At 35.8% G+C, this 22,296-nt stretch overlaps 1 protein-coding gene across 3 annotated transcripts in view; it reads right to left on the bottom strand.

The window, feature by feature from the left end:
- Positions 1 to 22,296, bottom strand: part of LOC100918703 (zinc finger protein 474) — a 79,978-nt gene that overhangs the window by 40,006 nt on the left and 17,676 nt on the right. For all 3 annotated transcript variants that reach the window (XM_031938994.1, XM_003761259.3, XM_031938987.1), the window contains exons 3-4: positions 5,693 to 5,823; positions 54 to 1,242 (exon numbers count right to left, since the gene is read on the bottom strand). In XM_031938994.1, coding sequence (XP_031794854.1) covers positions 54 to 1,052 — 999 coding nt within the window. In that variant the 5' untranslated portion in view covers positions 1,053 to 1,242; positions 5,693 to 5,823. The remainder of the gene's footprint in view (positions 1 to 53; positions 1,243 to 5,692; positions 5,824 to 22,296) is intronic.

Raw genomic sequence — 22,296 nt, 5'->3', positions numbered from 1 at the left:
AGTTTCTTTTAGAGTCATGGCCCTTGTAGTAAATCTTTTGTGCAAGAGATTACCTTTTCAGATCTGGAGGGTCCTGCCTTGCTCTTTTGTTGCTGCACTTTGACTAACTCCCTCCCACCATTTCCAAAGACTTGAACTTGGCAGATCTTTTGATGCGTTTGAAGACGATCTGCTCTAAAGGTCTTGTTACACTTGGGGCAAACCATGAGCTGGGCCTGACCCTGACCCTCATGACTGTCAGTCGAAGTTTGTTGCTTCTCAGGCTTGGGTGGCTTGGCTGAATAATGCTTTGGCTTTTGAGGGGGTACCTGGCGGTGTACTTTGGGGAGTCTCTCATTTTCTACTTTCCATTTCTCCAGGCACTCAGATTCATGGGCAGAAAGGGCCTGGCCGGCAAACTCTTTGCCACAGATATAACAGAGGAGAGTTGTTGGAGGAGACACAAATCCACCAAGTGTTTTCTTCTTGCCAAGGAGACTCTCAGAGAAGTTAGATTTTGGATTACAGCTTCTTAGGTGAACAATAAGATGGTCAGGTAGAAAAGTCCCACCACAGTATTCACAAGGCAACTGTTGGACTTGAGCACTCCCGAAGGCAGCCCTGTCACTCGACTGCGAATCGTAAGAACTACTTGAATCACTGAGAGGTTTTGGTTTCTGAGGCTCTGGACTTCTGAGATTTCTGGGTAACTTGTTGTTTTCAATATGCCACTTCTGTAAGCACTGGGGTTCGTGAATGGAAATGGATTGAGAACCAAATTCTCTTCCACAAATGTAGCACAATCTAAGTTTTGGTCTTCTAGGTGGTATTATAGGGGAGTGGGTTGGACCATCAGACATGCTTCCCCTATTGGATCTTTTCAGTAGGGTGACAATACTTGGGCTCTTTAACTGAGGTTTTTTTTTTATGATTTTAGGATTAAGCCATTCTGTTTCTAGTGAAGTGCAATCAAAGCTGGAATCACTAGAAAATGTTCCCTGTTTGGACCCTGATGAGCTATTTACACTGTGGGGTAAGCTACTGGTATTCTTTTTCTTCTTTGATTTTTCCATTCAGGATGATCTTTCTTCCCATAAGGCAGGGCTTAAGATGGGTGGTTTCTTAGTATGATGCTGGTTTTCCCGAAGCCCCATGTTGTTGCAAATACTGTGGTCCCAAAAATCTAGTGTCCAAATCTTCATTGCAAGGAAGCAGTCTGGAGTATTGTAAAGTTTCCATTAAACCCTCAGAAGTCTTTGAGACCTAAAAGAAAATACAGACCAAATGATTATAATTATATAGCAAAACAACAAAACTTCAGCTCTAGGGCAATATGGCTTTTCAGAGCTTTGAGAACTCTTGAAGAAAAAACAAAGACTAAAACATTACCACTACTGTGGTTAAAAAAATATCTACTTCATGTAGGTAAGGCTAATTATTCCCTTAAAAAAAACTGAAATCATCCTCAAGACTTAAATGGAGAAGGCTTTAACCTATTGTCATAATTTCCTGGCTTTCTAAGAATAAAAGCTCAGGTCATGAGAATTTGGGGGAATCTTCAAGTTAGACATATCCTATTTACGTAAAGTACAAATTTGGAGGTGGGAAGCTGTAGTCATCTGAAATGTTATCTCTTCTGAATATAGTTTCCATGATATTGTTAAGCAAACTTTTCCTTTTGTTAAATGGTATATAGTCTGAATCCTCCTAGACCATGGTAGAAGAGCTTACATAGCTCAAAGAAACTATGAGCAATGATATGCAGAGTTACCCAAGACAGATCATAGTAGGAAGTTCTGACAAAAGGTGATGCACTGAGGAAAGAAATAGAAAGCCACTCTAGTGGCTTTGTCAAGAAAACCCAATGGCAAATTTTAAAACAATAAAAGATATGACATCAGAAGATAAACCTCTTAAGTAGGAAGGTTGCACATATTACTGAGAAAGAGCAGAGAATAACTACAAGTATCCCTAGAAAGAATGAGGATCCTGGGCTAAAGCTTAAAAGCAGCTCATATATGGATATATCTGGGATGAAAGGAAAATACAATGCTATAAAGAAAGAGGAATAACATATAGGAACCTAGGAATAACATATAGGAACCTAGAATTTAAAATCTATGAACCAAGATAAGCTGAATGTAGTCAAACAGGAGATGGGAAGATTATACAACAATATCTTGGGTGTAAGCAAATTTAAGTGGATGGGAATGAGTGATTTTAATTCAGGTGATCATTGCATTTACTACTGTAGGCAAGAATCCCTTAGAAGAAATAGAGTATCCTTTATAGTCAATAAGAGGGTAAGAAAGAGGGTATCATTTCAAAAATGGCAGAAAAATATCTCTTTGAATACATGGAAAAGTATTCAGCATCATAGTTATACAGAAGTCTGTGCTTCAACCACTGGTGCTAAAGGGGCCAAAGTTGCTTAATTCTATGAAGATGTAGATACATAAAGGGTCAAATTCACCAGGCCATATTAGTATGACCTCAATAATATGTCATATGAATATGAAGTGGAGCTGATGATTATATTTAAAGATCATCTTATAGAGTGCCTGAGTAACTATGGATAGAAGTTTATAATATTGTAAAGGAGCCAATTTTGCAAAGGAAGAGAAAAGCAAGAAAGCAAAATGTCTATCTGATGAGGCTTTACAAGCAGCTGGAGAAAAAAGCAAAAAAGGAAAGGTATATCCAAATGAATGCAGAATTCCAGAAAATAGTAAAGAGAGAGGAGATTTTCTTACATGAGCAATGATAAGAAACAGAAGAAAATAATAGAATGGTAGAGACAAGGGATCTGTTCAAGAAAATTAGATATATCAAAGGAATATTGTAGAGGGAACCATGATTTGTATGTGGGTAAGAATTAATGGTCTCTTATTGACACTGATTAGATAGATTACAGAAAAGATTCCCTTGTGTGTACAGTTATTTATCCTTTTCATATCATCAGAATTAGAGGCATGGCATTCCCATGATATGGAAAAGCTATGTAAAAATTTTTGGCTCTCTCTTTATACCAGAGAAGTCTGAATTATCATGGTATTAAAAGATAAAATGCATTGATATTACACAATACTATGCACACATATACATAAATTATAATATATTTCTGAGTTTCTAAATAATTTCTGTATCATCTGCTGGCTTTCATGTGCCATCTGCGACTTCTGTAAAGTTCCCTCAAAATTCCCATATAATTTCTTCTGCTGACTTGCAATGTATTGAAGCCAGTATTGGGGAAATTTATATATGTGGATGGGATAATTGCATATTTCAGTAAGTCAAGGTGTCGTCCTCTTAGTTCAGGCTGTACCCCTACTTGGGTTTTCACATCAGAGTTCCTTCTTTCTCCTTCTTATCAATCTGTCTCCTTTCCATCTCTATTATTCCTGAGTAAGAATACATCTTTGGGCATCTGAAGCTCTTAATCCAATTCTCTCTCCAATTTACATTTTCTCCTGACAAGCTCCTATGTGAATCAGCCACAACTTTCTTTTCAGTGATCTCCCCTCTCTGTTTAGTATTGAAATTAAGCATGTTCTTTTCAAAATCCTTTTCCCTTAACATTTCATAAAGTCAGCCCAGGTTTTGGGCTAACACTACTAATTTATCTTGAACCCTTCACTTTATCATGGACCATTAAGAAACTCAAATATTCCAGAGAGAGAAAAAGAATTGGAGGCACGATCATAAAGAGTAGATGCATTTTTGATTCGGCAGCTAAAAACCTTCCAGTCAAACTTAAATATCCTGGGCATCATTTTATTTTCTTGATGGTAGAGATAGATTCCTGATTGTGAATCTATCAGTGTGAGGAACTCCTAAAATTGTAACTCTCCCCACCAAAACAGATCAGCTACTCACATATGAAAAGTATTCTGGAGGGCACTGAAAAATTAAGTGATTTTTCCATGGTCAAAGCTTCTAAATATCATAGTTAGGGCATGAACTCAGGTCCCCTTGAATCCAAAGTTAACATTTTATCCACCATCTCATGCTGTTCATGTGCCCTACACTGCCAGTTTGAAGCATAGCTTTCAATAGCTAAAGATGAAGAGGTACTAGAGAAGAAATTATGCAAACTTCTGTTTAGTCTAGTCCTAAGATGCACAAAGCTGTAGGCCTAGCTTAGGTGTTGTACTCTTTTGATCCTCTTAATGCTAGTGTATAGTTAAGGGTGGTAATGAATGGGACAGAGAAGAATTAGGTCTTAGCAGAAGGGTGCTAGTTTATGTGGTATTGTATTGTTTCACTTTGTTTGATTTGTCTACTTTTGGAGGGAAGTAGTAAAAGCTAGCATTTATAGCATCCCTTTTTATAAAGAGCTTCAAGGTTTGCAAAGCACTTTACAAACATCTCATTTTATCCTCAAAAACTACCATGGAATCATTATTCCCATTCTACAAATGAGGAAAAATGAAGACAACAGAAGTTAAGTATTACTCTGGGGCCATAATGTTACTAAGTATTTGAGACTGGATTTGAATTCAGGTCTTTCTGACTCCAGGTCCTGTGCTCTATGCATTGTACCACCTATCTGCCTCTAAGAAAGAATGCTATCTTAAGTTCCTTGCTCTCAAAAACTAAAGAATAAGAGTTGGAAGGAACATCTGAGAGCTCCAACTGCTTCTAAGGTCTTCAACTCCTACATAAAGGTGCAAACAACTTGTCAGGTTGCGCTTGTGTGAAGACCTGCAGTGATCAGGAAATCCACTATCACTTTTGGTAACCATTTCACTTTGACTTTCCTTACCTTGAATTGAAATCTGCTTGATTCTTTCTGTTCCTGGAACCACATAGAACCAGCCTAATTGTCATATGATAATCCTTCAAATACTTGAAAACTACTATCATGTTTATTTACCCTCTTCCTCCTTTTCTTCTTCACCTTTCCTAAATCTTCTCTTTTTCAGTCAAAGTTCCCAAATTCCTTCACTGATCCTTAATCTAGTGTAACATCTAGAAATAGCTTCACTATTTTTAATATTAACTTATTGCATGACATAAGATACCATCTGTACCTAGAAAGAGATTACAAATTCATTTATCCAGAGAAAATGTATTGTAATAACACTCTTTATTACTACAGAGTTCCCCCCTCTTTGCTACAATGTGGGTTAGTTTTGTTTTTCCCTGAAAGGTGAAAAAGTAGTCTTCAAGATAGATTTCTCTGGGATTTTATTTTGGGATCCTCTTTGCCATTTTTTATTATTAAGTTTATTTGTTTGGTCAGATATTCAGCTTTTGTCCTTGAATCAGGACATGTGCCAGAGCCAAGTCCTGCCCCTTTTTGGTTTTTGTATGAAGTGGACTAGACCAACTGACATCTTTTTGAAATAGTGACAACCAACCACTGCAGAGGAAATTGAAAAGTAGATGGTAACTAAAGATAATCTATTCAGTGCTTTGTATGTTGCTGGAGTTTAATGTTAGAAAATAAAAATAAAGGTTGATTTTAAAAAAGGTAAAGACTACTTAATTTAAGTGACTATTTTAGAAAGTATCAAACTCATGCACTTAAAAGGCTTACCATGGCCTGTTACCCAAACATGTCAATAAAAACAATTAGGCTAGCATTTAAAGAGATACAAATATATCCATGCTCTGGTCAAGGATATATAGACACAAACTCCTTTGGGCTAAAGTGGTTCATTTTGGATATTTCTACAATTAGGACTTTTCAAAAATGCCTTTGAAATACCTTATTTTTGAATCCATGTGACACCATATTCCCAAATTCTTCTTTTCCTGGGACTGGGGAGAAAACTTCATGTATCCACAGATGGAAGGGATGTATAAATCCAGACTGCATGTTGTTAATAAATAATAGCTCTGTAAAGGTGAAGTGGGATTGGGGAATGGAGAAGAAACACAAATTAAATATTGATTTAATACTTCAAAAATACTTGCTACTAGGAAATAAATATATGTATTAGTTTTATACATATAGTATTAGAAACACTAATCATATCTCATTAGTACAAATAATATGTTGATACATATCAGCAGATAGAGGATAAATATGAGGATAAATATGCCTACAAATGACAATACAAATTAAAGAAAGGGGTCAGAACTAATCATAAGTAAAATGAATAAAAAAAGTTTGACTTTATTCTTTTTCCTTTCCAGAAATTTTCTCTTAAAAAAGCCTATTGACTTTTAACTAATTTTAACACTGCATATTAGCTGTTTAATGAGGACCTTAAGGACCAGCTTCTGTCAGAATATAATTTCTAAGAAAAGGATATACATAGTTTAGCAGTGTGTATAGGGATCAAAGATCCATTATTCTCAGTTAGCTCTTTCCCTAAATAATAGCACACCATAAAGATGCTGATTACCAGGTTTGGCTTCTAATATAGAAAGTGCAATTTCTCTCTGAAACTTTTAGAAGCTAGAGGATAAACACAGGCAAATAAATTTGTTTCAAAATCATGCTGGGTAGCCCCTCTGGAAGGGTTGGTGACATTTGAGAACTGTTGAGACTCAGGGATATTGAGAGTTGTGACCTTCAATGGTCTCTCTTGAATTTGGCATCTCACTGACTCAGAAAAGGTGGTAAGCACAAGAAGGGGAAAATAGCTGAGAATTTCTTTTTCTATTTGGATCACTGACTTCTATAAGTTTTTTTTGGTCTTTATCTCTCTTTTAGGAATAATCTAGAGATTAGAGAAGTTCATGGTGACTGTTGAATTGGTTATTATTAATAGACTTCACATTCATCATTAGAAAAAGGCTATAAGGGACTAGGGTGAGTCTCTGCAGACTGAATTCAATACATTCTAATCCAACAAAATCCTTACCTATATGGTCTAGAATTTTAAGCTTTATTATTTAAAAAGTAAATTTCTAACCCATAAAAGCTACTTTGGTAGAGTTTCATATCTAGCTAGTTAGCTAACATTTATATTAAATTATCAGCATGAATTTTGGCTCTGGATAATTTAAAAATTCTCCAAATACTCATACTTGATGCCTCATTGTGACACAGAAATTACTTTGGGTACTCAAAAGCTATAACAGCATAGTATAAACTCTGACAGATTCTACTTTGCTAGAAAATCTTCAAAAGTAAGGCCCTGGGAACAGACAGTCTATTTTTTAAAGACCAGCCCAACTCAGTATGGAAAGGCTCACCACCACTAGGCTGACTGATAATGAATGTATTGACCATGGCAACATATGACACAAAGAAAAATACAAAATTATTTTTGACCCTATAATCCCCTCTTCCACTTCTTCAGGGATCATGAGAAAAGTGGTAAGGAGGACAAACAGATCCAAAAATCAACAATTTTAAAACCATCAACAAATTTTAATTTGACTATTGGTATTCTAAATGTAAGACTTCTTTTCAATAACCAAAGAATGCTGGATGAGCTAAATCATGTCAGTCTTGACACTTTTTTCTGCAAAGTAACCTAAAAGAAAGAAGAAATTTGAAGTGGAATGGAAGGAAAAATCTCAACAGTGCAAAGGAGGAGGAGGAGGAGGAAGAAGAAGAAGAAGAAGAAGAAGAAGAAGAAGAAGAAGAAGAAGAAGAAGAAGAAGAAGAAGAAGAAGAAGAAGAAGAAGAAGAAGAAGGAGGAGGAGGAGGAGGGAGAGGAGGAGGAGGAGGAGGAGGAGGAGGAGGAGGAGGAGGAGGAGGAGGAGGAGGGAAGAGGAGGAGGAGAGAGGAGGAGGACAGGGAGAAGGAGAGATGAGGAGGAAAGGGAGGAGGAGAGAGGAGGAGGACAAGGAGGAGGAGAGAAGAGGAGGAGAGGGAGGAGGAGAGAGGAGGAGGAGAGGGAGGAGGAGAGAGGGAGGAAGAGAGAGGAGGAGAGAGGGAGGAGAGGGAGGAGAAGAGAGGAAGGAGAGAAAGGGAGGAGGGGAGAGGACGAGGGGAGAGGGAGGAGGGGAGAGGAGGAGGGGAGAGGGAGGAGAAGAGAGGAGAAGGGGAGAGGGAGGAGGAGGAGAGAGGAGAAGCGGAGAGGGAGGAGGAAGAGAGAGGAGGAGCAGAGAGGGAGGAGGAGAGAGGAGGAGCGGAGAGGGAGGAGGAGGGGAGAGGGAGGAGCAGAGAGGGAGGAGGAGGGGAGAAGGAGGAGCAGAGAGGGAGAAGGAGGGGAGAAGGAGGAGCGGAGAGGGAGGAGGAGGGGAGAAGGAGGAGCGGAGAGGGAGGAGGAGGGGAGAGGGAGGAGGAGAGAGGAAGGAGGAGGGGAGAGGGAGAAGGGAGGAGAAAAGAGGGAGGAGGGAGGAAAAAAGAGGAGGAGGAGGACAGAGGGAGGAGGGAGGAAAAAAGGGGAGGAGGGAGGAAAGAGGAGGAGGAAGGAGGAAAAAGAAGGAGAAGGGAGGAAAGAAGAGGAGGGAGGAAAAAGGAGGAGGGAGGAGGAAAAAGGAGGAGGAGGGAGGAAAAAGGAGGAGGAGGGAAGGAAAAGGAGAAGGGAGAGAGGGAGGAGGGAGAGAGGGAGGAGAAGGGAGAGAGGGAGGAGGAGAAAGAGAGAGGGAGAAGGAGAAAGAGAGAGAGAGGAGGAGGAAGAGAGAGGGAGGAGGAGGAAGAGAGGAGGAGGAGGAGGAAGAGAGAAAGAGAGGGAGGAGGAAGAGAGAGGGAGGAAGAGAGAGGGAGGAGGAGACAAAGGAGACAAAGAAGACAAGAAGATGAAGATAATGATGAAGAAGATGATGGAGGAGGAGGAGGGGAAAGGAGGGAGGAGCAAAAGGAAGGAGAAGGAGGAGGGCAAGGACAAGGGCAAGGAGAAGAAGAAAATGATGATGATGAGGATGATTTCTGGAAGGTCATCTGTACATGGAGTATGGTGAAATTTAGATTTGTTTCTACCATTGGCTCTTCCTAACCATCTTTCTATGAAAGCTTCTCAGAACTTATAAAGTTTGAATTAGTACAGAATGGGAAATCTTAGTAATCTTTTGTTTTGCAGATAAAAAATGAATTTCTCTACCAGAGCTAATGAAATGGCATGTTTTATTTTAGAATAAAATTATGTGGTGTTTTTCCTCACATGATCCTGAGGACAGTTGGGTTTTTTTTTGGTAGTATTCTTTGGATTTTGGTATTTTGTTTCCTTAAGAGCTTGTGTATCACTTAGAATATAAGAAATTAAAATCTATGTTATATCTATTAAAATAAATTTTGAAATAAAAGTTGTATCAGAGTCCTGGAAAGTAACTATAAAATGGGTATTATTTCAATAAAAATACAGTAAAGATGCTTGAGGATAAAGCCAAGATGGTGGAATAAGGCAGGAATTCATCTGAACTCTACCAAATTCACCTCCAAATATCTGTAAAATAACATTTCAAAATGAATTTCAAAGTTGCAGAACCAATAAAAGGATGAGGTGAAAAAATTTTCCAGCCCAAGACAACTCCGAAGGTTGGTAGGAAAGATCTTTCTCACTAGAGTAAAAGAGGAGAACAGTTTAGAACAAATGGCATCTGGGTAAGCCAGTAACAGGCCATGCCCAACAAGTCAGCAGTGAGGTCCTATTCCATGGGATAGGCCAACAGCCAAGCCCAGGACAGACAGGCAAAAATAAAACCTGCAGCTGTAAAGGATGCCAGCAGAGAAGTCCTGCATTCACAGAGCAATAAGTTGGAACAGTGTCTCTTCTACCCTAGGAACAGACCAACTTTAACACAAAGTTAAAAGTCACAAAGTAGGCAGAAAATGAGCAACAACCACCACCACTTGACCATAGAAATCTACAATGATAACAGTTAAGTCCAAAACACAAACTGAGAAGAGGACAAACACTGTCAAAATGGCTATATGATAAGCCTCAAAGAAAAATCTGAATTGATCTCAGGCCAAAAAACTCCTGGAAAAGTTCAAAAAAGATTTTAAAAATCAATAAGAGAAGTAAGGAGAAAACTGGAAAAAGAAACTAGAGTGATGCAAGAGAATCATGATAAAAGAATCAACAACTTGGTAAAAGAAGCACCACAAAAGGGGGATGTACAAAAATTCACTAAAGAAAACAATTCAAAAATTAAGTGTTTGTGTGTGGTGGGGGGAGTGGGGTGGGGAAGAGGCCAAAATGGCAGAGAAGAGGCAGGGAATCACCTGAGCTCTCCCATGACCCTTCCAAAAAATCTTTAAATGATGTCTTAAAGCAAATTCTGGAGCAGCAGAATCAAGACAACATAGGTGGTCAGCAAAAAGTTTGTCACACTATGGAGAGAATGGAGCACAGTCTAGTGCATACCACATTAGTGTAGACTGTATCCCAGCAAACTTTGAGTTGGCCTTGGAAATGACTAAATCAGCATTGGCAGAGGCTGCTTCTGAAGCTTGAGGGCCACAGATGTTAAGGGCATTGAACATCTGGTCAGAAGGATATTACAGGGATCTTTTTGCTGGCACTAGGGGCTGAACCTTATTGCTCTGCCCCTGCTTAGATTCAGGTTGCAGTCATAAGTGGAAATCCCAGGGCCAGGAGGAATATTCACACACCAGAGCTTGTAGCCACAGTGGAGCTAGTTCCTCCTCAAAATTCCAGGGCAGGAAATAGTATTTGTGGTCACTCAGAGGCCAGAGTATATAGTTCAGGACATTATGTTATTTTAAATCTTTCCTTAGATCATACTACCTTGGAAGAACTGAAAACTTACAAGTCTCTAAAAAGTATCTCTAAAAACAGCTACACAGAACCCCTAAATCTTGGGACAGTATACCCTGTACCTTAGAAGCAGATCCCTACTTTAGCAAAGTCAAGAAATAGGCTGAGAAAATGATAAAACAACAGAAAATTCTGACTATAGAAAGTTACTATGGTGACAAGGAAGATAAAAACTACATTCAGAAGACAAAGTCAAAACATCTGCATCTAGAGCTTCAAATAAAAATAATGAATTTGTCTCAGGGTATCAAAAATCTCAAAGGGTTTTGAATATCAAGAAAGAGAAATAGAGTAAAACTTGGGAAGACAAATGAGAAGGATACAAGAAAATCATGAAAAAAGTCAACAACTTGGTAAAGGAGCTACAAAAAAAATATTGGAGAAAATGTAATAAGTTTGCCCATTATCACCACTACTATTCAGTATTGTACTAGAAATGTTAGTTTTAGCAATAAGAGAAGAAAAAGAAATTGAATGAATTACAGTATGTAACAGGGAAACAAAATTATCACTCTTTGCAGATGACATGATGGTATACTTAGAGAATCCTAAGGAACCAATAAAAACACTACTAAAAATAATTAACTTCAGCAGTGGCAGGATATAAAGTAAACTCACATAAATCATTGGCATTTCTAAATGTTACCAATGAAGTCCCACAATAAGAGATAGAAGGAGAAATTCCATTTAATTTAATTTAATATAAAATATTTGGGAGCCTACTTGCCAAGAGAAAGCCAGAAACTATATGAACACAATTACAAAACACTTCACACAAATGAATAAAATCTAAATAACTGAAAGTATTTCAAGTGCTCATGGGTAGGTCAAGCTAATATAATAAAAATGACAATTCTACCTAAATTAATCTACTTATTTGGTTCCATACCAACAAACTGCCAAGAAAATTACTTTATACAACCAGGAAAAAATCATGACAAAATTCATCTGGAAGAACAAAAGTTTAAGAATTTCAAGGGAATTAATGAAAAAAAAAAAAAAAAAGCAAAGATAGGGGCCTAACTGTACCAGACCTAAAACTATATTATAAAAAACAATGATCATCAAAACCATTTGGTACTGACTAAGAAATAAAGTAGTGAATCAGTGGGACAGGCTAGGTTCACAAGACACAATAGTCAATGACTATAGTAAATCTAGTGTTTGATAAAGCCAAAGACTTCAGCTTCTGAGATAACTCACTGACAAAAATTGCTAGAAAAATAGAAAGTAGGATGTAAGAAACTAGGCACTGACCAACATTTAACACCCTATACCAAGATAAGGTCAAAATGAGTTCATGATTTACACATAAAGAGTGATACTATAAAGCAAATTAGGAGAATAAGGGATAATCTACCTCTCAAATCTGTGGAGGAGGAAGGAATTTATGGCTAAAGATGAACTAGAGACATTATGAAATGCAAATTGAAAAATTTTGATGACATTGAATTTAAAAATTTTTATACAAACAAAATCAATACAGTCAAAATTAGAAGGGAAATAAGTTGGGAAAATTTTTACATCCAGTATTTCTGATAAAAGACTCATTTTTCTAAAAAAATTTGGAGAACTAATTCAAATTTATAAGAATATAAGCCATTCTCCCAATTGCTAAATGGTCAAAAATATGAATAGACAATTTTCAGATGATCAAATTAAAGCCATTTCTTCTAGTCAATTGAAAAAATATTCTAAATCACTATTAATTGGAAAAATGTAAATTAAGACAACTCTGAGGTACTACACACTGCTCAGATTGGCTAAAATGACTGGAAAAGACAATAAATGTTGGAGGGGATGTGGGAAAGCTGGAACACTTTATTGGTGGAGTTGTGAACCAATCCAACCATTTTGAAGAGTAATTTGGAACTATGCTCAAAGGGCTATCAAATTGTGCATACCCTTTGATCTACCAGTCACTCTACTGAGTCTATATCCCAAAGAAATCATTAAAAAAAAGAAAAGAACCAATATATGCAAAAATGTTTGTAGCAGTCCTTTTATGTAGTGCCAGGGAACTGGAAATTGAGTGGATACTCATAGGTGGGTAATAGCTGAATAAGTTATGGTATATGAATGTAATAGAATATTATTATTCTACAAGAAATAAGGGGCAGAGAGAGTTTAGAAAAGCCTGAAAAGATTTATATGAAGTGATGTTAAGTGAAGTGAGTAGAACACAAAGAAGATTGTATACAGCAATTTTCTTTTCATCAATGAGGTGATTCAAAGCAATTCCAATAAACTTGTGATAGAAAGAGTCATCTGCATCCAGTCATGATTAAAAAAAAGATCCTGAACATCATCTTTTAGAAAATTATCAAGAAAAACTGCCCTGATATTCTAGAATCAGATGATAAAATAGAAATTGAAAAAATTACCAATCACCACCTGAAAGAAATCCAAAAAGAAAGCTTCCAGGAATATTATAGCCAAATTCCAGACCTCCAAATTCAAGGAGAAAATATTGCAAACACCCAGAAAAAAAATAAAGTATCATGGAATCAGTCAGGAAAACATAGAATTTAACAGCTTGTATAAAAAGATCTAACATTCTGGTAGAATTACAATGAAAAATCAACTATCCAGCAAAACTGTGTATAATTCTCTCTTTAGGGAAAAATGAATATTCAATGAAATAGAGGACATTTAAGCATTCTTGGTGAAAATATTAGAGTTGAACAGAAAATTGACCTCCAAATACAAGACTCAAGAGAATCATAAAAAGATAAACAGGAAAGGGAGATCATAAAGAACTTTAGGTTAAACATTCCCACATCGGAAAATATTATTTGTAACTCATAAGAACTTTTTCATTATTAGTGCAGTTAGGAAGAGTATGTATTGACAGATAACACAGGTGTGAGTTGAATATGAAAGGATATTTTTAAAAAATTAACACTAATGTATACTGGGAGAAAGGGAAAGAGAAAGTTGGACATTATCTCACATAAAAGATGAAAGAAAAAGATTTATAGTGGAGGGAATGAAGGAGGAGGTAGTGAGTTTACTTTTATAAGAATTTGTTTAAAGAGGAAATAACATGCATAGTATTCAATTATGTATAAAAATTCTATCCTCTCCTATAGGAAAGTAGGACGGGAAGGGAATTAGAGAAAGGAGTGGAGTGATAGAAGGGAGAAAAATTGGGGCAAGGAAGGGTCAGAAACAAAGCACTTGAGAAGGAGAGAGTAAAAGGAAAAAGAGAGGGAGAAAGGTAAAAAGGGAGGAAATAGAAAGGAGGGAAATATACAGTAATCATATCTGTGAATGTGAATAGGATGAACTCATCCATAAAATAGAAGTAATTAACAGAATGGATTAAAATTCAGAATCCTACAATGTATTGTTTACAACAAATATGAAGCAGAGCCAGACAGAGAAATGAAAGATGAGACTGAAACAGAATTTATTATACTTTAACTGACATTAAAAAAAAAAAAAGCAGGAGTAGCTATCATGAGCAATGTCAGATCTAAACAAGTGAAAAAATATCAAATGCTGATGGGTAGGCTGATGTCCCAATTTATTTATTGAAAAGACTGAAATTTAGGAAAATTGATTAAAAGATTAATCATGCTACAGTAATAACTGATGGGTAGTCCTATGACCTTACAACATAGAATTGTATTAACAATAAAAATGGCATTTAATTATTAAAATGTAAAATTTGGGGGATCTCAATATGAAAGGTGATAACTGTGTGGTTGGTGTGCATGTGTGTGTTTATGTTATCTAACTCAATTAAGTGGCCATTATAGCACCCTCCCAAAAGGAGGAAAGGATATATTTGTACACAAATATTTATAGCATCTCTTTTTGTGAAGGCAGAGAATTGGAAATTGAGGGAATATACATCAGTTGTGGAATGACTAAACAAACTGAGGTATGTGATTGTGATGGAATTCTACTGTGCCATAAGAAATAACAAGCAGAATGATTCCAGAAAAAAATCTGTAAAGACTTAAATGAATTGATACTAAGTTCAGAACCAGGAAAATATTATATACAGCAATACTGTAGGATTATCAGATGTGAATTTTTTAGCTTTTCTTAGTGATTCAATGATCAAATACAATTTCAAAGGACTCATGAAGAAAAATACCATCCACCTCCCGAGAAAGAATTGACAAGAGGCTAAAAGCAGATTGAAGGATACTGTTTTTTTACTTTTTAAGTTTTTTGCCTGTTTCTTCTTTCATAACATGACTAATGGAAAGATTTTTTGCATGACTGCCTCGTTTATAACATATATCAAATTGCTTTGTGTTTCAGAGAAAGGGAAAGAGAGGAAGGGAAGAAAAGAATTTGGAATATAAAGTTTTAAAAAACAAATGTTAAAATTATTTTTAAATGTACTTTGGAAAAATAATATTCAAAGGACCAAAAATCCATAGTAAAACTCTGTGTGTGTGTGTGTGTGTGTGTGTGTGTGTGTGGAATTGTACTACCAGAGCCCCATAATTATGGGTTACATGAAAATATAACTAGAAAAAGACTACTATTTTACTTACTATCTGTGTTATCTTGGTCAAATCTCATTTCTCTGTTTTAGCTTCTTTTATCTGTTAAATTATCCTTTCAAAGGTCTTTTCACACATGAAATTTTACGAAACCATGAATTTAGGACCATGTTTTTCTTTTTCCACCAATGTTATTAGTTACCTATGACTTGTTAATTATTCAGTCAACAGCAGTTTTAGGACATTGATTAACAGTTATACTACTCAGTAGCAAGGGTCACAGAAATACTAGATATGTTCCTTTTCTTTTTTTTTTTTTTTTCTCTCTCTCTCCTGGGTTAAGGACAGTGTTGATCACCACTAATAAAAAATCCATCATCAGGACATACGAGTCCAACTAAAATGTCAGAAACAATATCTAATTCTCATAATCTTTAGATGATGACTTAGGGGCCGCCTTCCTCTGATACCATAGTTTGGGGGTGATGGGAAAAGTTGAAATTCAACTGGGACCTATGTGTTTCTAAATTGGGCAGTGTCCTACAAAAGCCCCAATATGGTTGAAGTTTTGCTCTTCATCACTGATATTTATAATCAATTATTTTTTACACTTGAGGCAAACTCTAAGAACTATAACCTCTTTCCTTTACCCAGTAACTAAATTAAATCATGGAGGGAATGCTATAATTTTGTGTAGTTATTTATAAACTTAGTAAATTACACATGCTATTTTCTGTCTACACATAACCAAGCCAGAGTGTTGCTATTTTTAGAGAGGAAATCAAAGGAAAGGAATTACAATTACAACTTAAATTCTAAACTAGGAAGTAAATATTCTAGGAGTTTTCCTGACACTAGCAGTCTTACTTTCCTGACCGTCATTGTAATATGACTCAGGGCTATGAAGATCTCTTATATGAGTGGAAGAGAAGACATGAGAGAGCTCTATTAACCTTTCATAATCTTGGTTTTCATGCTTTTCTGTCCCCAGCAAGAAAAAAGATTAAAGTACTATGTTGTGATCCACATTCAGTCTTCATAGTTTTCTCCCTGAAAGCAAATGACTCTTTTCATTACAAATCTATTAGAATTGCCTTGAATCACCTCATTGTTGGAAAGAGCCAAGTTCATCATAATTGATCATCACATAATCTTGTTGCTGTGCACAATGTTTTCTTGGTTCTACTCATTTCACTTAGTATCAGTTCATATAAGTGCAGGCTTTTCTGAAATCAGCCTGCCCATCATTTCTGATAGAACATTCATCTTCCATAAGTTATTCAGCCATTATTCACCTAAAAGGCTTTCATTCAGTTTCCAATTCATTACCATTACAAAAAGGCCTGCTACAAACATTTTTGCACAAGTGGTTTTTCCCTTTTTTAAGATCTCTTTGTGATATAGACCACCCAGTAGACATACTGCTGGATCAAAGGGTAGGCACAATTTTAAAACTCTTTGGGTATAGTTCCAAACTGCTCTCCAGAATGATTGGGTCAGTTCACAATCCACCTACAATGTATTAGAAATGGCCTCATTTTAAATGACTTGTTTCATTGGTTAAGGGCTTTAAAGGAATCAAAGAGATCTTTATTGAAAGTATATTATTAGGCTCTCTCCCTCTCCCCTCACACACTTATGCCATGATAAGGATAGTTCTCTCTATATTAGACCTGGAAGAGTAGAAAGGTAATGATTCAAAGCTCAGCACCTGCTATTCCTAAGGTGGAACGGAAGAACAGGTGATATTTCAAAAACAAAGCAATGATGTTAGAGTAAAAGTATAGGCATACTGAAAGGGGATTGTGTGAGGTCCCACCTTTCTATTTTCAAAAAATGAGATGATTGAAGCCAGTTCCAATGATCTTGTGATGAAGAAAGCCATCTACACTCAGAGAAAGGACTGTGGGAACTGAGTGTGGATCACAACATAGCATTTTCTCTCATTTTGTTGTTGTTGTTTGCATTTTGTTTTCTTTTTGATTTTTCTAGTGCAGCAAGATGATTGTATAAATATGTATGCATATGTTGGATTTAACATATATATTTTGCCATGTTTAACATATATTGGATCACTTGCTATTTAGGGGAAGGGATGGGGGAATAGAAGGGGAAATATGAACACAAGGTTTTAAAAGGGTTAATGTTGAAAAATTATCCATGCATCTCTTTTAAAAATTAAAAACCTTTAATAAAAAAAGTGAATTTAGAGTAACTAAGATCTTGTCAACAGGTCTCTTCACTTCCTGGCAAATAGAGGGAGAAGAAATGGAAGCAATGTCAGATTTTATATTGTTGGGCTCAAAGCACTATAGATGGTGACTGGAGCTTGCTCCTTAGAAGGAAAGCTATGGCAAATCTGGCCAGAATACCAAAAAGAAAAAACATTACCTTGCCAATAAAGGTCCATATAGTCAAAACCATGTGTTTTTTTTCCAGAGCAATATAGAGCTGTAAGAATTATACTACTAGGAAAGGTGAATACCTCAAAATCAATGCTTTCAAATTGTAATGCTAGAGAAAACTAGCATTGTTGTTGTCCTTTGGACAACAAGGTGGTTAAATTCAGTTAATGCTTAAAGAAATTAATTCAGTTTGTGTACTGGAAAGTTAAATACAGGAGCTGAAGCTTAATTATTTTGGCCACATGATGAAAAAATGGAAAAGACTGATGTTGGGAAAGACTGAAGGCAAAATGAGAATGGGATGAAGAGGATCAGATGGTTAGATAGTATCAAGGAAATATGAACTTGGATAGATTTCAAGAGACTGTGGAGGATAAAAGGGTCTGGCGTGTTATGGTCCATGGGGTCACAAAGAATCAAATATAACTGAGTAATAAACAATAAAAGAGATATTCTCCCAAATCACAACTTCTTTCATTTCCCTTTCACGTTCTCCTCTCTACCCCCTTCAAAATAGTTGCCTATAACTGGTGATTGATTGATGAGAATCTTTCTCATTAACATTCTGTCAACAATGCTAATCTAGTGAAGCAAATAGAAAAAGATCAAGATGTATCAGCTAGCCTAGTTCTAGGGTAGGGAGAGGCAAAGGAAAAAAGATAGACTCATAAGAAAGAATCTCCACCAACCATTAAGATAGCCATTAAGAGTTCTTAAACCTTTTTAATATCCCTTTGGTAGTCTGGTGAAGTCAATGGGTTTCCCTTAGAAATCCTAAACTAGGATATAAATATTCTAGTAGTTTTCCTGACACTAGCAGTCTTAACTTGCCTGACACCTTCATTGTAATATGACTCAGGGCTGTGAATGTCTCTTATATGAGTGAAATAGAAGGCATGAGAGAGCTCTATTGACTTTCATAATCTTGGTTTTTAAAATTTTTAAACATACAAAATAAAATTCATAGTTTTACAAAAGAAACCATTTATGTTAAAAACAGGTGTACTAGAGTTGTGGAATTTCAGGAGCATGATCTGATACAGACTATGGAGGCATCTAATTTCTCTTTGTTCCCTTACCACATGAGTGCAAGTATCACCTTTAAAACAACTAAAAATGGTGAGAAGGAAAGAACTTTCTTCCCTTGCTCTCTTTTTTATTGCTTAGTTCAAAGAAATGGGCCTGGAGTTCTGAGTATTTTCTGTGTTATTTATCTTTCCCTGTTAGACTTATTGGCTGAGATATTTCTCCTGGAATTCTTAAGTTCACTACGAGTTGAACTCCACAGTCCAGTGGGAATTGCCACCAGTCCCTGAAACTGAAGAAAACAATACAGAACAGAAAAAGAAATCCTAGATCCATTTGTCAGAGCCAATCACTAAAAGGGAAAGCAGAGAAAGGAAGTTCTTCCTCTTTTGCTGGTTCAGTTTATGACACCTGTACAGTGACAAAATGTGATTTTTCATTTTCTGGATATAGCAAGAAAGAGTGTGCAGGAAGACATAGACAGTTTTTTAAAAACACAGCGTGTTCTGGCTATGTAATCAATCCAAGGAGGCTACCAATATTTTAAGGTTTCCTCTATGTTAGATAATCTGACTATGCTTTAAAGTTCTACTACATCCAAATCTACATTAAAATGTATGTACATGTGTGAATAAAAATATATATAGCCTCATTATGCCAACACACATATATATATATATATATATGTTGGTATTTATATAACTATTTAACTTGATGTATATATATATATATATATATATCTAGCACATTCCAGGTTAATCACCTTTATATTGGATGATATCAGAAATGGGACATTTCAATAGAAGCAGATGACAATGTATAAAAAGATGACTGCATGAAGCAGAGGACAGGGTGGGAAATATCTTTGTAAACCTTTTGAAGCTATTCCCATTATAAATTAGCTGCTAATTTACCTAGTGCTATCCTTCCCTTCTGCTAAATGGAACTTGATTTTTCATTAAATAGTCACTGATTCTCCACATGCAGAATGTTGGGTGACTCAAGCTATTAGTTGAAAGAATGAATCAGTCAATAAAAGAACCCTTAAGCAATCTATTAACAATATAGTCTATTGTTAGATTTCCAAGATTGTGGCTGGAAATACTTCATAACAGAATTATCTCTCCTTTTGGGAATTACACTACTTGGTTGGCTTTTCTTGCTGCCAAGTAGAATGTTTTGTTGGACAATGCCTATAAATCAGGAAGAAATAAAAATATATAGGAATGGTTCAGCAATCCTCTTTTAACCTTGGATAAAATATTGAATATGAATTGAGTTCCTAGAATTCATTTATTACGATGAAAGGCACTTAAAAAATAGTCCCATTGCAACCCACTGATGTATTTTTCTTAAATTGGAAAAAATTCAGATGAATGAGGTTTTTTTTTTTTTAAAGTAGGTCCAATTTCATGATACACATCCTCTAAGCTCTCACTGTGTAGAATCCTAGCTGTTAGTGCTTATCTTACCACAATAGTGATATATAACAGCACTAATTTCTAAACCACAGCCTGGCAGACAGAGATCTAAAATCAGGAGAAGGGGAGAGGCCAGGTTATAGCAAATGGAACACAGTGGTTAACACACATGTCTCAGAAGGATTGTGTTGGCAAGGCTGGACTGGCACAGCAGAAAAGGAGCCTCTGTACACTGGGAGTGCATTTTGAATTACTACCAACTCCATGGTATATTGGTCCCAAAGTCTGTTTGAGCTTTTTACCTATGTCAAGGCCACCTGGAGCCTGGAAATGGTTTCAATGGATCTTCATCACAATTTATTGCAAAGATATTAACATTCTTAATTATTAACACTTTCTACCCTAAGCTATTACACCAGCATAATGCCAAGAGGGAGGTCAGATAGAGTAGAACCCATAGGTGTGGTGCTGATATATGTTTTAGACCTTCCTTTAATTGCTAATTGTTTTGGCATGTTTGTCATGACTTCTTTGCTGGTGCATTGGAAGCATACCTTCCTAATTAGTCCAATTTTTTTCCTGAACAAAGAATCTTTATATCTTTCCATTTTTCTGGGTCCTCCTAAGTAAATAACTCCTCAAAAAGTTATTGATGCTCTGATACTTTGGAATCATATGCAAAAGGATATTCTTTCATTGGCTAAAAGTTGAAATTGGCTGACAATTCTGAAGCTTCAATCATACAGTCTTTTCATTTTTTTCAAGATCCCTTTTAGAAAATCCTGTAATGCAAAAATTAATCTAAGTGTTTATCTTGTAGAGTAATAAATGAATAGTGTTGGTCTCTTGCCGACTAGAAGGAACATGTTGGTTCTTAGTGTCCCCCAGACAAAATGTGAACCATGGTGACAGCTCTTTGTAACCTCTTAACCCTGACTATTTCTAAGCCAAAATTTTGCGATTGTTAAATGTTTATTGAAAATTCTTGGTATGCCCCTAGCTATCAAAAAAGGAACATCTGTGAATCTGAGGCAACAAATAAGAAGAGTATTATCAGCTGCCCTTTTCATTTTTACTTTTGGTAAACAAGAAAGCAATTCAATATTTTTATTTTAAAACATTCATAAGATTGAAGACTGTAACCTTCCACTGAAAGCATTCAATTTAAAGGCAGTTCTCTATAAATCATGATTTCTCCTATCATTAACCTCACCCTCCCAACTTCCATATTTAATTTTTCTTCTAACAGTACTCTAATCAACTTATTTTCTTTTGATGCCTTCTTACTGAATTCTATTGCAGGCTAAAAACTTCCAAGCATTCTGTTATGAGACATAATCATTCCCCCAAACCATCTTCTACACAAAACTGCACAGTAAAAATAAAGAGCTTTGGAGCATTGGGGGCACAACACTCAAGAACTTTGTCAGACACATAAAAAAGATAGGAACCTAATAAAATCAGTAACAGTTTTTATATATGTTAAATAATGGTTAAGAAATACATAAATAGCACAATAAATAGTGGTCTCTGATGTTTCCTAGTATATACCCTTGGCTTCTCAAGCAAATCAGGTAGCCTGCTGCAAATATGGGTTGTAGATGTAATAAAGGAAATGGGGTATATTAGTTGTCCTCTGCTCAAACTTTCGACTGCACCAAAAATATACAATAACTATAACACACCTCTTGACAAAGACAGAAAGATTGCATGTGGGAATGGGTGTTTGAAAAGTTGAAGTTTGTGACTTATTATGTAGTGGAGCAGTTTTTTGAATGCTCTTGTTTTTGGGAAAGAAATTGAGGAGAAGCAAACTTGAAATATGATCAAATTGTTGCTTAATACATCAATCATGTTTGAATGAATTCACATTTTTGAAACACATAACAGAACTGACTGTACTTGGAAATCCTTTTCCCCTTCACCACACCAAATCAAATAGAAAAACACCCAAATGGAAAAAAAACAATGATGACTAGAAGAGAAAAAGTGAAAGAACCTATCACAAAAATAACAAAGAATTAGAAACAAAATAGATGTCCATTGCACATGGAATAACTTTTAAAAATTGTGGCATATATATATATATATATATATATATATATGTAAAGTAACAATATTATTCTTAAAAGAGAAAATGAATTACAATAATAACATTAATAATAGAGAAAGATGTTCTCAAAGCTGGAAAGATCTAAGAGAAAGATAATGAAGAAAAGTAGTATAGAGCTAAAGAAAATGTCAGAAAACAAATTTAACAGATTAAATAGAGACTTCTGAATGGGAAAAATCAAAGAATACAATTAATTGTTAATATACTATGGTACTTTTACAAAAAAATCAAGTTATATATGTATATATATATATA

Source organism: Sarcophilus harrisii, chromosome 1 (genome assembly GCF_902635505.1).
Source record: "Sarcophilus harrisii chromosome 1, mSarHar1.11, whole genome shotgun sequence".
NCBI classification, from domain to species: Eukaryota; Metazoa; Chordata; class Mammalia; order Dasyuromorphia; family Dasyuridae; genus Sarcophilus; species Sarcophilus harrisii.
Note: the sequence above shows the minus strand (reverse complement) of the source record. Positions and strands in the feature narration are given on the sequence as shown.